The sequence below is a fragment of the Rousettus aegyptiacus genome, unplaced genomic scaffold, assembly GCF_014176215.1.
Source record: "Rousettus aegyptiacus isolate mRouAeg1 unplaced genomic scaffold, mRouAeg1.p scaffold_m13_p_2, whole genome shotgun sequence".
NCBI lineage: Eukaryota > Metazoa > Chordata > Mammalia > Chiroptera > Pteropodidae > Rousettus > Rousettus aegyptiacus.
The window spans coordinates 172,094,276-172,111,505 of NW_023416295.1; the positions used below are offsets into that span (position 1 = coordinate 172,094,276).

Genomic DNA, 17,230 nt, shown 5'->3' on the forward strand with positions numbered 1-17,230 from the left:
GAATTTTTAAAGTCTACTTAAATACTGTATTGCTTAGATTATCCAACGGTACGCCCACAATAACAGAATTTTAATCACATTTTTAAACTGAGGCATTCATTGCCATTTTCTGTTTGTTCAGTTTGAGTCCTTAGATGTGTATAGCTTGCCTTATGTAAATATTTCTTTCTCTTCTTAATTGCTATCTTGTTATTATTTTTTTTTTTTTTTTTACTTTAACAGGCACAAATGTCCAATGTTTCCTGCCCTGTGAACTCTCCTATAATGCCTCCAGGGTCTCAAGGGAGCCACATTCACTGTCCTCCTCTCCCTCAAGCTCTGCATCAGAATTCACCCTCTCCTGTACCTAGTCGTACCCCCACCCCTCACCACACTCCCCCAAGCATAGGGGCTCAGCAGCCACCAGCAACGGTAATTCCAGCCCCTGTCCCTACACCTCCAGCTATACCACCTGGGCCACAGTCCCAGGCTCTGCATCCACCGCCAAGGCAGACACCAACTCCACCAACAACGCAACTTCCTCCCCAAGCACAGCCTTCACTTCCTGCTGCTGCTTCCGCTGACCAGCCACAGCAGCAGCCTCTCTCTCAGCAGAGTACAGGAGCATCTGTTCCCACCCCGACGGCACCACTGCTGCCTCCACAGCCTGCGACGCCAGTAAGCAGAGACTTGGGTTTGGCAGAATCATTTTCATTGTATTTTGTGTGTGTGACATTACCTATGTGCTGTGCTGCTTCTGCTTGTTTCACCTCTTAACTGTTGTCTTCTCAGTTAGACTAGAATCTCTTTGTGTTACAGGCTCTTCTTTCTTCCCTCTTCCGTCTCCTCTTTCCCTTCCTTTTCTTTCTCCATTCCTCCATCCCTCCATCCCTTCTGGTGTAATACCTACCATAGAAGGAGCACCAAGGACATTTATTGTTCAGGTCTGGTGTTGACCATAGTATGTTACGTGTAGTAGTATTTTGAGGCTTTGGGGCAATATGTGGAGGACCACAAGGGGGAGAAAGCCTGTGGTACATTTAGAACAACATGTGAATTTTTAAGAATATTTTTCAGGCTGTCTGAGTTGTAATACTTGAGAGCAAATGAGCACCCTCTCTCACAGAACAAAAAATCATGGATTTATGAGTATCTGTGGTCCTGAGTAAGGTTAGAAAATTATGATCTAAGATGAGAAAAGTATGGGCCTGAGGCAACCCGTAGCTCCTTCTGAGAGGCTTTCTTCATATATACGTAGAAATCCAAATTTACCTTTAATAGTTGCGTCCTTACTAGTTGAACTCTTTGTGTCAAGGCTTAGAACTTCCTATTTGATCACTGAGGCCTGTGTTTTAGATCTTTGTCATGTAGGTGAACTGAGAGGTCTGTGAGTCACAACTACTTTGTATCTATTTAGCAGCGGCTGGTTCATCTTGGTGTCTTCAGAGGCAAGAAAAGGAACAGTGCAGAATGGAAACTTTTCACTTTATTCTCTGTAGGGTAGTTCCTGAAAATACCAACATCATTATGAAGTTTCTTCTTAGGAGACTTAGGAAAAAGAGATAGCCATTTATCCCAGAGGAATACGATGATGGAAAGCGGCCACTCATTATGAGGGTCCATTGTATTTTCTCTGCTTTTCTGTACATTTGAAACTTTTTCCAATGAGAAGTTAAAAACAAAACAAGATAGCCAGTCATCCTTATTTTCTTTCCATTTCTCTATAAATGTGAGCTCCTCTAGGCAGCCATCTCTGAAACCTCCACCCCTCACACAACGCCAAAGAATGATAGTTATCAAATAAACAGTTCCTGGCTCTTTTATGCGCAGCCGATAATTTGCAAATTTTCAGTCTCCTGTACTTCAGTATAATTACTACAAGGGGTGAAATAAGCAGTTACGTGAAAGCACCGTAATGGATAGAATGATACTGGCCTAGAAATAGGTGGTTAATTGTGCCATCCTGTTGTGTAGCGTACATTCTGGTTGAATAATTGGCAAACTTTCTGTGTTTTTCCCCCCTCTCTGCCCAGCTTTCCCAGCCAGCTGTAAGCATTGAAGGGCAGGTATCCAATCCTCCATCTACTAGTAGCACAGAAGTGAATTCTCAGACCATTGCTGAGAAGCAGCCTTCACAGGAAGTGAAAATGGAGGCTAAAATGGAAGTGGATCAACCAGAACCAGCAGATACTCAGCCAGAGGATATTCCAGAGGTGAGAGTAGGGCAATTACTGCTGTTACGTGGTCAGCGCCTTAGTCTAGGAACCCAATTATAAACGCGTTACAGGAAAGTATTCTCATAATCAGGTCTCATTTTGTCGATTTCCATGTGAGAAAGAGTCTTCAGATACATGAGAAGGGTCGTTCTTTACTCAGACAAGGGGAGAATAAGACTGTGATCTTATTGCTTCCAGGTGCATGTCTTTGTAATACTAAAAACATCTACTTACCTTACCTTTTAGATTAAAACAGAAGACTGTAAAGTGGAACCTATAGAAACAGAAGAGAGAGGCACTGAATTAAAAACTGAAATAAAAGAGGAAGAAGACCAGCCAAGTACTTCAGTTACCCAGTCGTCTCCAGCCCCAGGACAGTCAAAAAAGAAGAGTAAGTGTCTTAAGCTCTGTATTCCTGGACACAAGGAAACCCGAAGAGCTTGAGAAGGATGGGATCAAACATCAAGCCTGGGAATTGAATTTAATGTGACTTCATTACACTTGGAGCCCTTGGCCTGGTCTCTTTATTACTAATATTGAGAAAGAATTTATACTTTTTAAGATAATATTTGCTTCCTGGAATCACGGGGTCATTCACACCTATCATTTCTTCAGGGTTAGATGGTTGAAACCTGTCAAAATTCTCTTTTTCGAAGGAAGTTGTTAAGTAATATTTTTGACCGAAATGCAGGAAATAATAGCAATAATAATAACATTGATTATTAACCTACTGTTAATAACCAGGCAGTGTGCCAAGCACCTGCATTGTCTCGTCTGATGACCTCACAACAACTCTGTGAGGCTTTCGATCCCATTTTACAGACTGGAAAACTGAAGCTTGGCAAGGTTCAGTAACTAGCCCCAGCTCGCTCAGCTTGTAAGTGAGCCCAGGCTGGCTGATGCAGAATCTCTGTTCTGAACCACGCTGCTGCAATCCGATGAGTCAGGCCGGGCTAACAGCGCTGCACAGCATTAAACAGTTCCCACAGAAGTGAATTAGTTTAGGGCTAGAATTTCTTGGGGCTCTAGAGACCCCTTCAGTGGCACAGGTAGATCTTGGCTCAATAGGGAGAGTCTCCTGGTTCCTAGAGATGATATATATAAAAGTGTTCTATTAATACAATGTACTACTATTAAATGTTGGAGTTACAAATTATTTTCATTAAAAAAAGGTTTATACATATTGAGGTGCTATTTTAATGTAGGCTGCGGCAAACCCAGTCTTACTATTAGGAATCTCTCTTTAAAACAGCTAATCCCACAAGTTTGCAAATTATGTTTGAGTACAAGCAAGTGTGAGCGAGACAAAGAAGCCCATCTCTTTGATCATTTTAATGCCAGCCCCCATCACTAGGTGATAAATATCTAAAGCGCTAATACATATACTCATGAAGATAAAATTAACTTATAACTAGTAGAGATAACAAGGCCCATGCCCAGAGTATGTTTTTAAAGCACAAAGCTGAACCCTAGATGACTCGCTTCTTGAGTGAGAGCTTAAATTAATTCCACTTGGGACACGCCAGCAAAGCTTTCCTGGCTTTTGGGAAACATAACTGAGAACATCTTTGAACAGAATTTGATCAAGTGAGTCCATGGCTCGGGCATAACAATTTAGCTCTCTGTTTCCTGAGACTTAAACCTCACATTCGCCAAGTAAATTGTAACTATAATTTCCTCCTAAGCTCTAAGACATAACGAGGAACTCTTCCCTTAAGTCGTTCTTAGACCTTTAGTGATAAGATAATACCAGGTCTAATTTTCTGACTTGTTAAATACTGATAACACAGACATGGACTTTTTTCTATTCTTCCTTGACAGCATCCCTCTCATCGCCAGAATCTTTCGGACTGTTATTCTGACAAGTCTCTCCATAAATTTTTGGAAGGCTAGGATTCTTTTTCTACATGGTCAACACTATCTTAACTAAATTTCTGACCAAAGAAATAGCCGAGCTATGAAAGCTGTTTAAAGGTAACTAGACGTGGTGATTTGAAGGTGCTACCTTAAGCAGAGCAGGAATCAGAAACAGGAAGTGCGCACTTAGCGATAGTCCCGTGGGGCCAATGTAGGCAACTCGTGTCTTGTGATTCTTGAGACGTTTTTTGGCTTTGACTTGAACTTTTCTCCTTCTTTTGCTTAATCGATAACTACTTTCAAATGTACTCTTAAGTTTTCAAACCGGAGGAATTACGTCAGGCGCTGATGCCAACGTTGGAGGCACTTTACCGACAGGATCCGGAATCCCTTCCTTTTCGTCAGCCTGTGGACCCTCAGCTTCTAGGAATCCCTGTAAGTATGTGGTGGAACTTCTGAATTTTTAAAACTGAGTTAACAGCTTCATCAGACGTGATTCATATACTGTGCAGGTCACCCATTTAAAGTATACGATTCGGTGGGTTTTGTGTATTCACAGAACTGTGCAGCCATTACCACAGTCAGTTTTGGATCATTTTCATCAGCCCACAGAAGAAGTCCCACATCCATGAGCGGTCACTCCCTGTTTCCCTCGCAGCCCCCACTACCACCACCCCAGCCATTAGTCTGCTTTCTGCCTCTGGAATTGTCTGTTCTGCGCATTTCATTAAGTAGAATTATACAGTATGTGGTCCTTTGTGACTGGCTTCTTTCACTTACCATAATATTTTTAAGGTTTGTCCGTATTATATCACGAGGCCATGTTTCACTGCTCTTTATGGCCTAGTAATATTCCTTCATGCAGTTGTACCCCATTTTCTTTACTTACTTATTTTTTAATGGACGTTTGGGCTATTTGCACTTTTTCGTCTGTCGACACTACCGTTGCTGTGCATGTTCCTATAGAAATTTTTGTGTGGGTGTATGATTTTATTTTCCTTCGGCATACACCCAGGAGTGAGATTGTCCGGTCATACGGTTTATTGCCATCACTGAGTATCAGTAGTTTACGATAGAAATGATGGGCCCGAATTAGCTTCATCTGCTTTTGAAGTTGCCCTTACACACCAGGCTACTAGCAGGTTTCATTTGAGGGTCTGAAGTGGAAATAGATAAGGCAGAGTGCTTTCAAGGGGCAAAAATCCATTAGGGACTTTTCATTTCCCTGTATTTTTCTGTGACCTTAGATGGATCACTGATGTTCTTTGGACTTTGCTTTTTTATCTATAGGTCCCTTATAATACTAAAATGGTAAGGGTCTTCGAAGTGATCGCACATAGGTAATATGGTAAAACATGGAGTCGCTTCAGTAGACCATCAGCCAGCTGTCTGGAAAGTCTGTTCTCGCTGCCCTCTAGCTGCGTCATATCTCTACACTAAGGATTTAAAGACGATCGAATATCAGTCATCTCTTAGAAATATAGACAGGTCAAAGTTTCAACAACATCTGGAAAATTAGTAATGGTAATGGAAGATGCCATCTCCCTCAAATACAGAGACTGGGAGGTAACGTTTGGTGTCACCTGTCCTAGGATTACTTCGATATTGTGAAGAGCCCCATGGATCTTTCTACCATCAAGAGGAAGTTAGACACTGGACAGTATCAGGAACCCTGGCAGTATGTGGACGACATCTGGCTTATGTTCAACAATGCCTGGCTATATAATCGGAAAACGTCGCGAGTGTACAAATACTGCTCCAAGCTGTCTGAGGTCTTTGAACAAGAAATTGACCCAGTCATGCAAAGCCTTGGATATTGTTGTGGCAGAAAGGTAAGAAATTTGTGGACAGGTGAGAATTGTGTGGAAAACTTGACTAATTTGAATCCTGAATCATCAGATTATAAGTTCATCGTCCAGGGTAAGGAGACTCATAATCACCAGTGTGGGCGCACGGTACCTGGCATGCAGAGCTTTTCCTGTGCATTCCAGTTCCCACTGAGCTCCTCTTGTCTTCTTCAGTTTTTTGGTAACGGTGGAAGGATATGACTCAACCACGAGCTACAACGGTTTTAGATCAGTGAAGTGCCTTGGAAACTGAATAGCCCATTGTGATGAACACAAATGCCAACGAAGACTTCACCGACTTGTTTTTGATTTGCCAGTGTAAATATTCTAGCTCGTCCTTCATGCCTATGTACAGGTACTATGTAATGAATGGTTTCTTTTGCAGTTGGAGTTCTCTCCACAGACACTCTGTTGCTATGGCAAACAGTTATGCACAATCCCTCGTGATGCCACTTACTACAGTTATCAAAACAGGTAAGTGTGACCACGTGTATCCCATACTTCATGTGTCCACACGTCTAGGGAGTGCATGGGGATAGACGGACCAGTTCACATGCGGTCATGGTTCGTGTGTTTGTGAACTTGCTTGAAAACAGCTGTACAGCACAAGTTCTGCTCTTTGCATTCTGCCTCTGTTTGTAGAATCATACAATATTCTGGCAGAAATTAGCCTTGCATCAGATGTCTGGGCTCTCATAAAAATAAGAAAGGCAGGAACCCAGAGCCTTGGGCAGTTAAGCAACTTTGTGTGTTGGTGGCTAGATGGGATTATGCCCCAGGCCCCACTTCTCCTTCCACTGTCTCTTCATGGCTCACCGCAGCCTCAGGCAAAACAATTTTCCGACTAATAAGTCTTTTCTACTTGTCCCTAAAATTGCTGCTGGCTAGCTCATTTCCCGTAAGCTACCCAGAAAATTTTTAACCCAAAGTTTGTCAGCCCGGTATATCTTTTTGGAAGTTCTTTCTCTTTCTATGTGTCCTATCCCTAAGTAGTTGTTCCTAAAGTGTGTGAAAACGGATTCCAGAGTATTTGCTTTACCTCTGTGAAGCAAATAAAAAGGAACATCGCGAAAAATTTCTCTGTACTAGATAACTGACAAACACTTGCCTATGACAGTGGATGGTAGGGTTCTAATAAATTCGGCACTTCTGCCTTGTTTTCTCCTGCCCAAACAACGGCTGTAGTTATAAAAATTGTACTCGCTAATCTATCTTAACCATGATTTGTCGCTTACCTTCCGTAATCAGCCTACAGTATAGCTTGCTTGGGGTGTTTACTTTGGGCTCTGAGACAGTATAATAGCAAGGCCGGGCAGTTAATACTCTACCTCTTCGATAAAACCAAGCCCGTTGTGGTGGCTTTTGCTGAACTTGTGTGCTACAGATGTATTTCTAGCTTTGAAAAAGTCACGTCAACTTTTTGTAAATCAAAAAGTTTGTGAACTCTCCTAGTGCTTTAAAGTCATTGGAATCCACAGGAAAAGTGGGTCTTGAGTTGATAAAAGCACCTTACTTTCAAAAAAGCAAGTAACAAACGAGCATGAAACTTTTTTTATGCTGCAACCTTGACATACCATTTTTGGATTTTTAACTTTAATTTTCAGTGTTGGAGATATTTATACCAAGGATCATCTAACCGTGTACCTGTATACACCACTGCCTGCCTTTGCCTTTTCAACTACGTTTTAATGGTTAAAATCAGTATTTCACTGCTTGTGCAGACTTTCCATTGAAAAAAAAACTTTTTTTTTTTTTTCCTTATGTGGCTTTTTTGGGATCAAAAAGGGAAAAAAGAAAGTTTCTTTCAACCCACAATTGTTTTCAGATGATTATTTCCTTGTATCCATAGGATTACTGTATGAATTTTGTTTTTTGGTTGTTCGATGTTTTTTGTGAGTGGAGAGAAGTGTGTGGGGTTTAGGTAATTAAGTAGCAATTTTTATTTCCCCATTATATTCATCCTCCTCCCTCCATTTGAATATTTAGTTACTAAAATGAAAGGGTATAGGTCCGTGAGAGTGAACCTTCGTTTTATTTGCTGTAATCATTTGCTACTTGTGATCCCATTTGAGATATTTAATGCTAATCTGTGCTTTGCCTTGGCTTTCTGCTTTGTGTTGTCTTGTCTTGCTTTTATGTTTTTTGTTGTCCTGCAATCCCTCATTTCTTCGTTTGTTTTGTGTTTTTTTTTTTCTCCCTCATGCTTGTCGTTGTCCGCACTTGGCTTTGATTGCAAAAAAAAAAAAAAAAAAACCAAAATACAAAACCCATACTGTGGGGCCCATAAATCTGCATCATTGAATGTCCTTGTCGCCGTTGATGACCTGCTCTCTGCTCCCGTCCCCCTCCTTGGCCTGCTGTGATTGGTGGCTTCGTTGCTTGGCTTGGGCTGTGTTGTGTGAACGGAATAGTTCACCCCAGTATGGCCTTCTTGCCGACAGGTATCATTTCTGTGAGAAGTGTTTCAATGAAATCCAAGGGGAGAGCGTTTCTTTGGGGGATGACCCTTCCCAGCCTCAAACGTAAGTAACTGCATTGTTTTGGAAAGTGCTATCTTATTTCTCAGTTTATTATCAGGTGATTATGCTCTGGCTTTTAAATGATCTTGAGTTACACTGTCTAGTGTAATAGCGATTAGCCACACATGGCTACTTCAATGCAGATTAGTTAAAAATAAATAAAATGTTAAATTGTTTCTCATCACTTGCACTAGCCACATTTCACGTGCTTATTAAACGCCTGTGGCTAGTGGCTGCCATATCGGTCAGCACAGATAGAGCACTTCCATCACAGCAGAGAGTTCTGTTAGCGTAAGGATAGGGAATGCATCAGATTGGATGGTCATTTTAGATACAGTTCTTCTATAAAGAAACAATCAAGTCTGTGGCCATGCTACCCTGAACAAGCCCGATCCCTTCTGATAGCGGAAGCTAAGCAGGGTCAGGCCTGGTTAGTACTTGGACGGGAGACCGCCTAGGACAACCAGGTGGTGTAGGCTTAAAATATAAGGGATTTTAAGCTGACAAGGTCCTTGCAATCTGTGAGGTCAACCACGGGTTGCCTTGCCTAAAAAAAAATCTTTTCAACATTAGTGGTTCAGGAATTTGTTAGAGTGACTTCATTAGAAAGAGACTTTCTTGGGCTTTTGTGATCTTTAAAGCTGTTTTGTTCGGAAAATGCCAAGAAAAATTTTCAGACATCCTAAAAATCCCTCATAGTACTTCTAATCTCATAAGACCTGGTTATTCACTGTATATCAAATTCGTTCTGTTCTGGGAAGAAAGAACAGTTTCATGTACTTTTAATTTTCTTTTTTTCTGCTTTAACCTCTAGTATTTGAGAACATTCCAACAAGTTTGGAATTGTTCTGTTACTCGTAAAACAGGGCTTCTGAGAAAAACTGGTTAATTTTTCAAATTGGGTTTCGAAGTTGCATTCTTCCTTCAGGCACCATTGAAGTACAGCATAGTGGAATCAGGTGCTGATCTGGAGAGTAGGTACTGAGTCTCTTGAGCCTTAGGATTTTCTGATCCTTGGCTAAAACAGGGATGTCAGCTCTAGCTGGGTTTCCCCAAGGCAGGAAAGGAAGGCGGCCTTTCTCTAGTACTGTTGAGTAGCTTACCACATTTTCTGAACATCAGATCAGTGCATGTCCGGCTTGGAACAGGTCTGTGGTGGGCCCGTCTGCCTTACTGACAAGCTCCCAGGACCTCCTGTGCTGTGACTCTTCAGATCACACGCGTATCTCCAGGTTATAATTAGTGGGAAGCAGTTTACATGTGGAGGTGTGCTCGTTTTTGTAGTGAGAGTTAGGCGCCATGAAGTTAATCCTACTTAAGAGAATGACGGGCCTGTTAGCGTCTGTATTTGTGAGGCAGTGAGTAGTAGTGTGGTATCCTAGATCACAGCATGGGAGGCCATGTGAAAATTTTTAAATGAATACTGTGAAATAAAGAGTTTTTACTTTTTAAGACTATTAGTAGCCTAAAGCACATATTCTTAATATTGAAATTTTCTATTAATATAAAAAGTTGTTTAACTGCACTCTCCTAACAAAATGGGTGTTGTTTTTAAATAGTGGGTTAGCTCTCTCTGTACACACTATCTTTCATGATTCAGTCTAGGAACATTAAACTATTAAAGGGCATAAATATAAATACCTAACATCAAGAGTAGCAGGCAAGATTTTAAAAAGAAAAGAACAAACTAGTATTTCTAGTTGTGGGGGTCTCCATTTCCTATAAGAAGAAATAGAACACAGCATTCCTTTATGTAAAATGTACACTTTTGTGGGAGCCGAGAATATACCTGTTTAACGTATTCTTGGTATATTCTTCGATTTGAAGAATCCACTTACAGTTTGCGATTTGTTCCTTGGGTTAGAACAGTAGTCACAGTGCTCATCTTCCTATGTTGCTTTTTCTCATCGTGTCCCTCTTCTCTCTTTAGTACAATAAATAAAGAACAATTTTCCAAGAGAAAAAATGACACACTGGATCCTGAACTGTAAGTAGTTCCCCTTGAATGGTCAGTATGCTTTGATTTTCCTTCTTCCTTTCATTTTCTTGGTTCGCACAGTCAGTGAGATGATTCTGTATTCTTGAGCTAAATCTATGTAACGTACATCTAACTTAAATGGTAAGAAACGTAAAAGTCTACATTTCAGTTAGTGTTTATTTCCATTTCACTGAATCGACCAAATGGTATTTGATAGGCCCAAGTGAAGCACCAAACTACTCTGCTCAGGGCCCTGAAGGCCATCTCTGTTGGCCTCTGCATTTCCGAACAGGTTCCCAGTCCCTTTCTTCGCAGGGAGGCCTTTCAGAGCACTGAGGCGCCCCAGGACTCTGCGTCAGTGATCCGCCGCTTTTCATGGCGGTTCCACAGTCACATCTAAAATCGTCACAAAATAACCGAATGTACTTCTTTTGAAATTTGCTCTACCTGTAACACTAAAGAACTTTTAAAACTTAAAAACTTTTTATTTAAACTATTTCAGTTATGTGGACATGATTTGGCTACCTTTGGAATTACCCGAAATCTGAGGATTTGGGAAATTTTGAACTTTTGGCTTTTTATTTCCAGATTTGTGGAATGTACAGAGTGTGGAAGAAAGATGCATCAGATCTGTGTCCTTCATCATGAGGTCATCTGGCCATCTGGGTAAGACACCAGCTTTTTCTGTAGGCATTTTTTTCCATCATGAGTTTTGTCATCTTTGCAATGATTATATCCTGTTCTTCGAAATTCCTGTCTAAAAATTATTCTTTCGATTGGGAAAAAGTAATGAAAATCCAGTTTTTAAACTTTAACCTAGGATCCAAAAATGTTGATCTCTCGCTTGCATGCATTGTTTAAATCCATGTACAAATCTTTTATTTTGCCGGTTTATATTTTAAATTATTTTGTGATCATTATACATTAAAAGTAAATGGTTTTGAAAGATTTATCAATAGCGATAACAAGAAATCTCTTGCACCTGGAGACTAGCAAGGAGGTGTTAGGTGCTAATGAATTTGCCAGGTTCTGAATGTTACTTATACTGCAGTAGAAATATTAGAAGATACAGATATGGAGGGTGCCAAGGGAACACCTCTATTTCTCTCTCTGAGAAAACATCACTGTGAATCATATATTAACTGGTGGCTCTGGTTAAGATTTAATTTGATCATTCTAGGGAGAGTTGGGTGATAAGTTTCACGGCCATAGTAATAAGTTCCATGGCTTCTGTCCAGTGAGTGACAGAGTTGCATAAAAGGACTAGGTACCGACTTCCATGAACTAGCTATTCTTGGGTCCCATGTTCTGTTTCTGAATATTCTCCACATACTTACCCAAGCGGCACATCATCAGTGACTCCTATAGCAAAACGTGGGTTTTTGTCCATTGTGACACTTGCCTGCTGCTGCTATGGGCCACCTCTCACTCTCCAAGGATGGGGCCGATCCCAGTCCTGTTCCAAGGGATGGAGGAGGGTATCTGCACATCAAGTGACTCCCACTGATGTAGGGTCTCTACCTACAGTGTTCTGTGCTCTTTTCTTGGATTGATTGTTGATGTCAGTTTGGAGGTTATAGGAAAGAGGAGGCCCATTAACAGATCTCCAGATAGTAAGACAGAGGAAAGTTGTAGTAGTGGACATGTCTTTAGATACGCGTTTTTAGTACTCTCCTAAACTACAGAGAGCATAAGGATAAATTAAGAGACTTGCAGTGATTACTGCAACTTCAGATCAGTCAGCTAGTTGATGAACTCTCCCATTTTTGTAAGAAATTCTACCTGTGTACACATCCTTATGTATTGCAAGAGCAAAGAGAATGCACATTTTAAATCTGTCGCACATTGCTGGACAAATGTTACGTGTTTTACATTCCTGCCGGTAACATATAGACTTTTTGCCATTGTGATTGGCCAAAAACAAAATCCCTGATTTGATCTTGTAATCCCTTCATAATCTTTTGACATGTAAGCCAGTTCATCTGCCCTTCGCATTTCTTCAGGTTTTTTTCCTTTTTGTTAATATTTACAAGCTCTTGGTATACTGGTTGTATTCACTTTGTTGCATATTTAGAAAAACTACTCCCAGATCGTCTTTTGAATTTTAACTTTTACGTACATGAGGTAGATTTTGTAGTGTACGTTATTGTGTATGTTTCTCTTAAGTTTTGTAAGCAGAATCTTGGTTTACCTTTTAGGTTTATCTGCGACGGCTGTTTGAAGAAGTCTGCACGAACTAGGAAAGAAAATAAATTTTCTGCTAAAAGTAAGTTTCATTCTTGCAAGTATATCTCGGCAGACTTCACCGAAGCATATAGTTAAAACACTAAGGCATCCAAAATTAACTCCTTTCTTTCAACCTTATTTAAAATATTTAACCAAACTAAAAATAATTTTCCTGTAATGTATGCAGTTTAACTGTAGTAATGTACAACATTTTTGGTGTGAAATTCATTGAACCCAAGTGAAACTTTACAGGGAGCAGGATTTTTAAACTACAGAATCTGTTCTTCTTGCTCCTTGTTCTCGCACTGCTCCACATCTGGAGCATTTCCTCGCGGGGCTGGGTGTGGGGTATCTGTCCAGAGTTGCCATCCCATGCGTGAGTCCCTCAGCTTTGTCCGTGCTATCAGTGGGGGCTGCTTTTGCTCCTGTGTGATCTTTTCAGATGAGGGTAGGGGGAGGAGTGGTTGCAACAAGTATCATGTAATGAATTGATATTGATTTATCTTATATTTGGTTCAGTTTTGTGGATCTTTTGCAATTTTTTGCTGACCTACATATAGATTGCTTTAATTACTATGAAGTTTCTCACAATACCCAAACTATTTTATAATTATTTTTTGCAGCTGAAGCAAAGCACAAATATCCAGATATTTGTTCTATTTTTTTTTTTTTTTTTAAACTGATCTGAAACTGCGAAGTTTTCAAAATAGGAAGTTAGGGAAAAGAACATCTAAAAAGTATTGGCTACCATGCTTGCTTCAACTGAACATATACTAAAAGTGAAATGATACAGAGAAGATCATCATGGCCCCAGGGCAAGGACGATACACAAACTCATGAAGTCTTCCATGAAAAAAAATTTTTTTTAAGTATTGACTACATGGCTAACTTTCAACAAAATCCAGCGAGTTGCTTCTATGTATTTGATGTCGAACTTTGAGACTGATAGTAATAAATCTGCACCTTGGTTACCACTGAACTTTTAACTTCTGCATTTCTAGGGTTGCCATCTACCAGGCTAGGCACCTTTCTGGAGAATCGCGTGAATGAATTTCTGAGGCGACAGAATCACCCTGAGTCAGGAGAGGTCACTGTTCGGGTAGTTCATGCTTCTGACAAAACCGTGGAAGTCAAACCAGGCATGAAAGCAAGGTACGTAGTAATGTCCCCTCTCCTCTCATGGATCCACAGCTGTTCATGCGTGGTTACTGGTGATGATTCTAATCTGAACGAGATGCGGTTTTTCCCTCCAATCTGAATTGCACAGGTTTGTAGATAGTGGAGAGATGGCAGAATCCTTTCCATATCGAACCAAAGCCCTCTTTGCCTTTGAAGAGATCGATGGTGTTGACTTATGCTTCTTTGGCATGCATGTTCAAGAGTATGGCTCAGACTGCCCTCCACCCAATCAGAGGTAAGCTTTGCCAGGGCTACCTCCTCATGTGCGTGGGAGTTTGGAGTTAGGCGAAAAAGCAGAATGGGCAAGAAAACGGTTGATGTACTTGGTTTGGAAAGGCAGGTTCTCACGTGTAGTATTAAAGCGGAGGCAAAAATAAGTAAGTCCTGCTCAATATTGCTCTCCTGTGGTCATAGTAATAAAGAAAGGGTGATGAATAGCAGTCCGGAATGGGGAGCGAATGCACTGCTTTCAGATAACGGGCTTAAATCTAGATTGTATTAAGTACCTTCATGGGGAGGTACGTGAAAGACCGTCATACAAATGAGGTAGAATATTTAGAATTTGTTTCCAAAATAACATAAAGGCCAGAATAAGGATGCTGCCAGAAACCATTTGAATCCATAAATATCGTCTGATACACTGTGTTTCTGGCACTGCTCGGTGCTGAGACTGTATAGTAGAGCCCAGCGTTCACAGTCTCAGCACCTAACTATGGTGCTGTGTTGTAAGCATTACAAATGACGGGATGAGCAAAATGCACAAAAGAGAGAATGTATTTTTAGCCACATTGATAAGAACTCATTATGTGACTTGACTTGATTTCTTTCTCCCTGTTTGGCACAGGAGAGTATACATATCATACCTCGATAGTGTTCATTTCTTCCATCCTAAATGCTTGAGAACTGCGGTCTACCACGAAATTCTGATTGGATATTTAGAATACGTCAAGAAATTAGGGTAAGTATATTGATAACGTGCCATTTTTAAAAACAATTGTTTTAAATTAATTTGTCTTATACTACCAGTATTGTGGTGAGACATGAGGTAAAACATGCAAATATGCGATTTTCCGTCCTTTTTCTCTACTTCAGTTTCATCCAGTGAAACCACAACCCGACTTTGCTGTTGATCCCATGGTGTTACTGTGGCCAGTAGAAAAGAAATGGCTGCTTTGGCCCTAGTCACCCCCGCCCCAGATCAGCTTCAGCTGCATTTCCTTCAGTTAAGCTGTTAGGTCCCCTTTGATTTGAAGGTTGATTGTTACTCAGGGCCAGAACCTTCAACATTTGAATTTGATCTTTTTACACCAGATATGGAAACCAAAAACAAATGTCTAGAAATAATAAAAATTCACCAGACCCAGTTCCTTACCTTTAAGTTCTATATGTGCTTGAGAATATTCACCGCCTCTCCTTGTTTGCAATTTGCATTCCTTTAGCTTTCGTGTTGAAATGGATCCATTTTCCATTTCATTTGGTCTTTGAACGCAAATATGGGATTTTCGGATCATCCGAGAACTAGAAGTTTTCAGGAAACCTCCAGGAAGAGCTAGTCAACGGGAGATCCATTGTTAGTGTTCTGAGCAATGTCTCGTACAGGCCTTAGAATTTTGATCCGGTGCTGGACTGTGTACTTTGTGTTATCTTAGGAAATTGCTGGTTTCTGTACTGACTCCACCTTGTAAGGTGTGGCATTCTTCCCAGAATCGATCTTTTCTCTTGACTGTTTTTTCTCTTCATGTTGTTAGTTATACAACAGGGCATATTTGGGCATGTCCCCCAAGTGAGGGAGACGACTATATCTTCCATTGTCATCCTCCTGACCAGAAGATACCCAAGCCTAAGCGACTGCAGGAATGGTACAAAAAGATGCTTGACAAGGCCGTGTCTGAGCGAATCGTCCATGACTACAAGGTCAGTAGGAGTGCGGGGCGTGGTAGAAGTGCACATTTGCTAATCCTGCTGCTCTGTATTATGCCACTTAACTACCATCACGAGACTCTGTTCTCCCTCTTCCATGTAACTTATAAAGTTAACCTAATTTGGCAAAGTTTTTATTTTGCCAGAATTATTATTAAGGTGGCGTGTATCTGGCAGAACATTTTCAAATTTCTAATCTAGTCAGTCGAGTACATCAGTGTTTAATATTCCCTTTTCCGTCCAGTCACACTTTTTCAAATTCGAAAAACTAGACTTTCAAAGAATCTTAGGTCAACAAATCGAATATCAACGATATGACTAATTAAAAATACATTCTTAATAGCCATTTGTGATCATAGGGAATCTCATGACAAGAATTTGAATAAACTTCTTACCTGTTTATACTAATGGGTGTTTTCTCGAGCAGCACAGCAAATCATTCTGTAGCCATACAGTTTCCAGTGTTTGTCATTAGAGTCGTGTTGAACGTATTTCTCACTTAAGGGTGCTGCAGTTCCAAGAATGGGTGCGAGGCAGGCATGCATTACGGCACTGCCTTTTGTCATCAGGAAGGGTAAAGGCCACCGTGAATGCTGCTGCCTCTGGCTGTGCCGTTGGTCCTAGCAGGATAACTGATCACTTGGTTATAAATAAAGACAGGTTGTCTCCCCGCCCTCATGGGTGAAGGAAAGAGAAAACCAGGAATACTGACTTAAGACCGAGGCTTTTCACTGTTTATGACTTCAGTGTCATCCCAGGCTTGGAACTTAGATAAAAAATCTCTCACCATTTCAAAAACATGTTAATTCTTGGTGTTTATGTTCGTTAGCTGGGGCTGCTTCTGTATGATCAAAGCCTTTTTTAAAAGAAAAAAAAGTAGAAATTTCAATTTGTACATGAATATTTTCACAGGATATTTTTAAACAAGCTACTGAAGATCGATTAACAAGTGCCAAGGAATTGCCTTACTTCGAGGGTGATTTCTGGCCCAATGTCCTGGAAGAGAGCATTAAGGAACTGGAACAGGAAGAGGAAGAGCGGAAACGAGAGGAAAACACCAGCAACGAGAGCACAGATGTAAGGGCTTTGCATTTCCTCTCCAGCTTCTACCTTGATTCTCACGTATAATCCAGAATGGGGCTTAAACTTTCAACTTGGTCCTAAAGCTCTCAGCTGTGAAAGAGAGCCCTTTTAACTGTGCAAGAAACACTGGCATTGAGAAATTACCGACGTTCTGTTTCTGTGGTTTTCAACCTTTTTAGCATCGGACTCCCTTTTTAAGTAGAATCTTGGAGTTCCATTATGGAAGCTGATCATGGAAACAGAAAGGAAACCCTGAAAACTAGAAAATTACCTGTCTAGAGCAGGGGTTGGCAAACTTTATTTCCTGTAAAGGTCCAGATTATAGCTAATTGGGGCCTTGCACACCATGTATCATCTCCAGCATGTTCTTTGCTTTTTTTCTCTTAAACAATACTTTGTAAACATGAAATCTTTTCTAAAGCCGTA

The 17,230-nt window shown here is 40.7% G+C and overlaps 1 protein-coding gene and 2 pseudogenes across 1 annotated transcript in view; all 3 read left to right on the forward strand.

The window, feature by feature from the left end:
• EP300 (E1A binding protein p300) overlaps window positions 1-17,230 on the forward strand; it is a 67,732-nt gene that overhangs the window by 43,031 nt on the left and 7,471 nt on the right. The window contains exons 14-28 of the mRNA XM_036237565.1: window positions 223-657; window positions 2,013-2,192; window positions 2,442-2,586; window positions 4,369-4,487; window positions 5,645-5,884; window positions 6,285-6,373; window positions 8,341-8,421; window positions 10,349-10,405; window positions 10,985-11,062; window positions 12,595-12,662; window positions 13,624-13,774; window positions 13,890-14,036; window positions 14,646-14,759; window positions 15,550-15,715; window positions 16,634-16,798. Of these exons, the coding sequence (XP_036093458.1) occupies window positions 223-657; window positions 2,013-2,192; window positions 2,442-2,586; window positions 4,369-4,487; window positions 5,645-5,884; window positions 6,285-6,373; window positions 8,341-8,421; window positions 10,349-10,405; window positions 10,985-11,062; window positions 12,595-12,662; window positions 13,624-13,774; window positions 13,890-14,036; window positions 14,646-14,759; window positions 15,550-15,715; window positions 16,634-16,798 (2,235 nt within the window). The remainder of the gene's footprint in view (window positions 1-222; window positions 658-2,012; window positions 2,193-2,441; window positions 2,587-4,368; window positions 4,488-5,644; window positions 5,885-6,284; window positions 6,374-8,340; window positions 8,422-10,348; window positions 10,406-10,984; window positions 11,063-12,594; window positions 12,663-13,623; window positions 13,775-13,889; window positions 14,037-14,645; window positions 14,760-15,549; window positions 15,716-16,633; window positions 16,799-17,230) is intronic.
• LOC118614089 lies at window positions 8,779-8,897 on the forward strand (annotated as a pseudogene).
• On the forward strand, window positions 13,374-13,486 carry LOC118614472 (annotated as a pseudogene).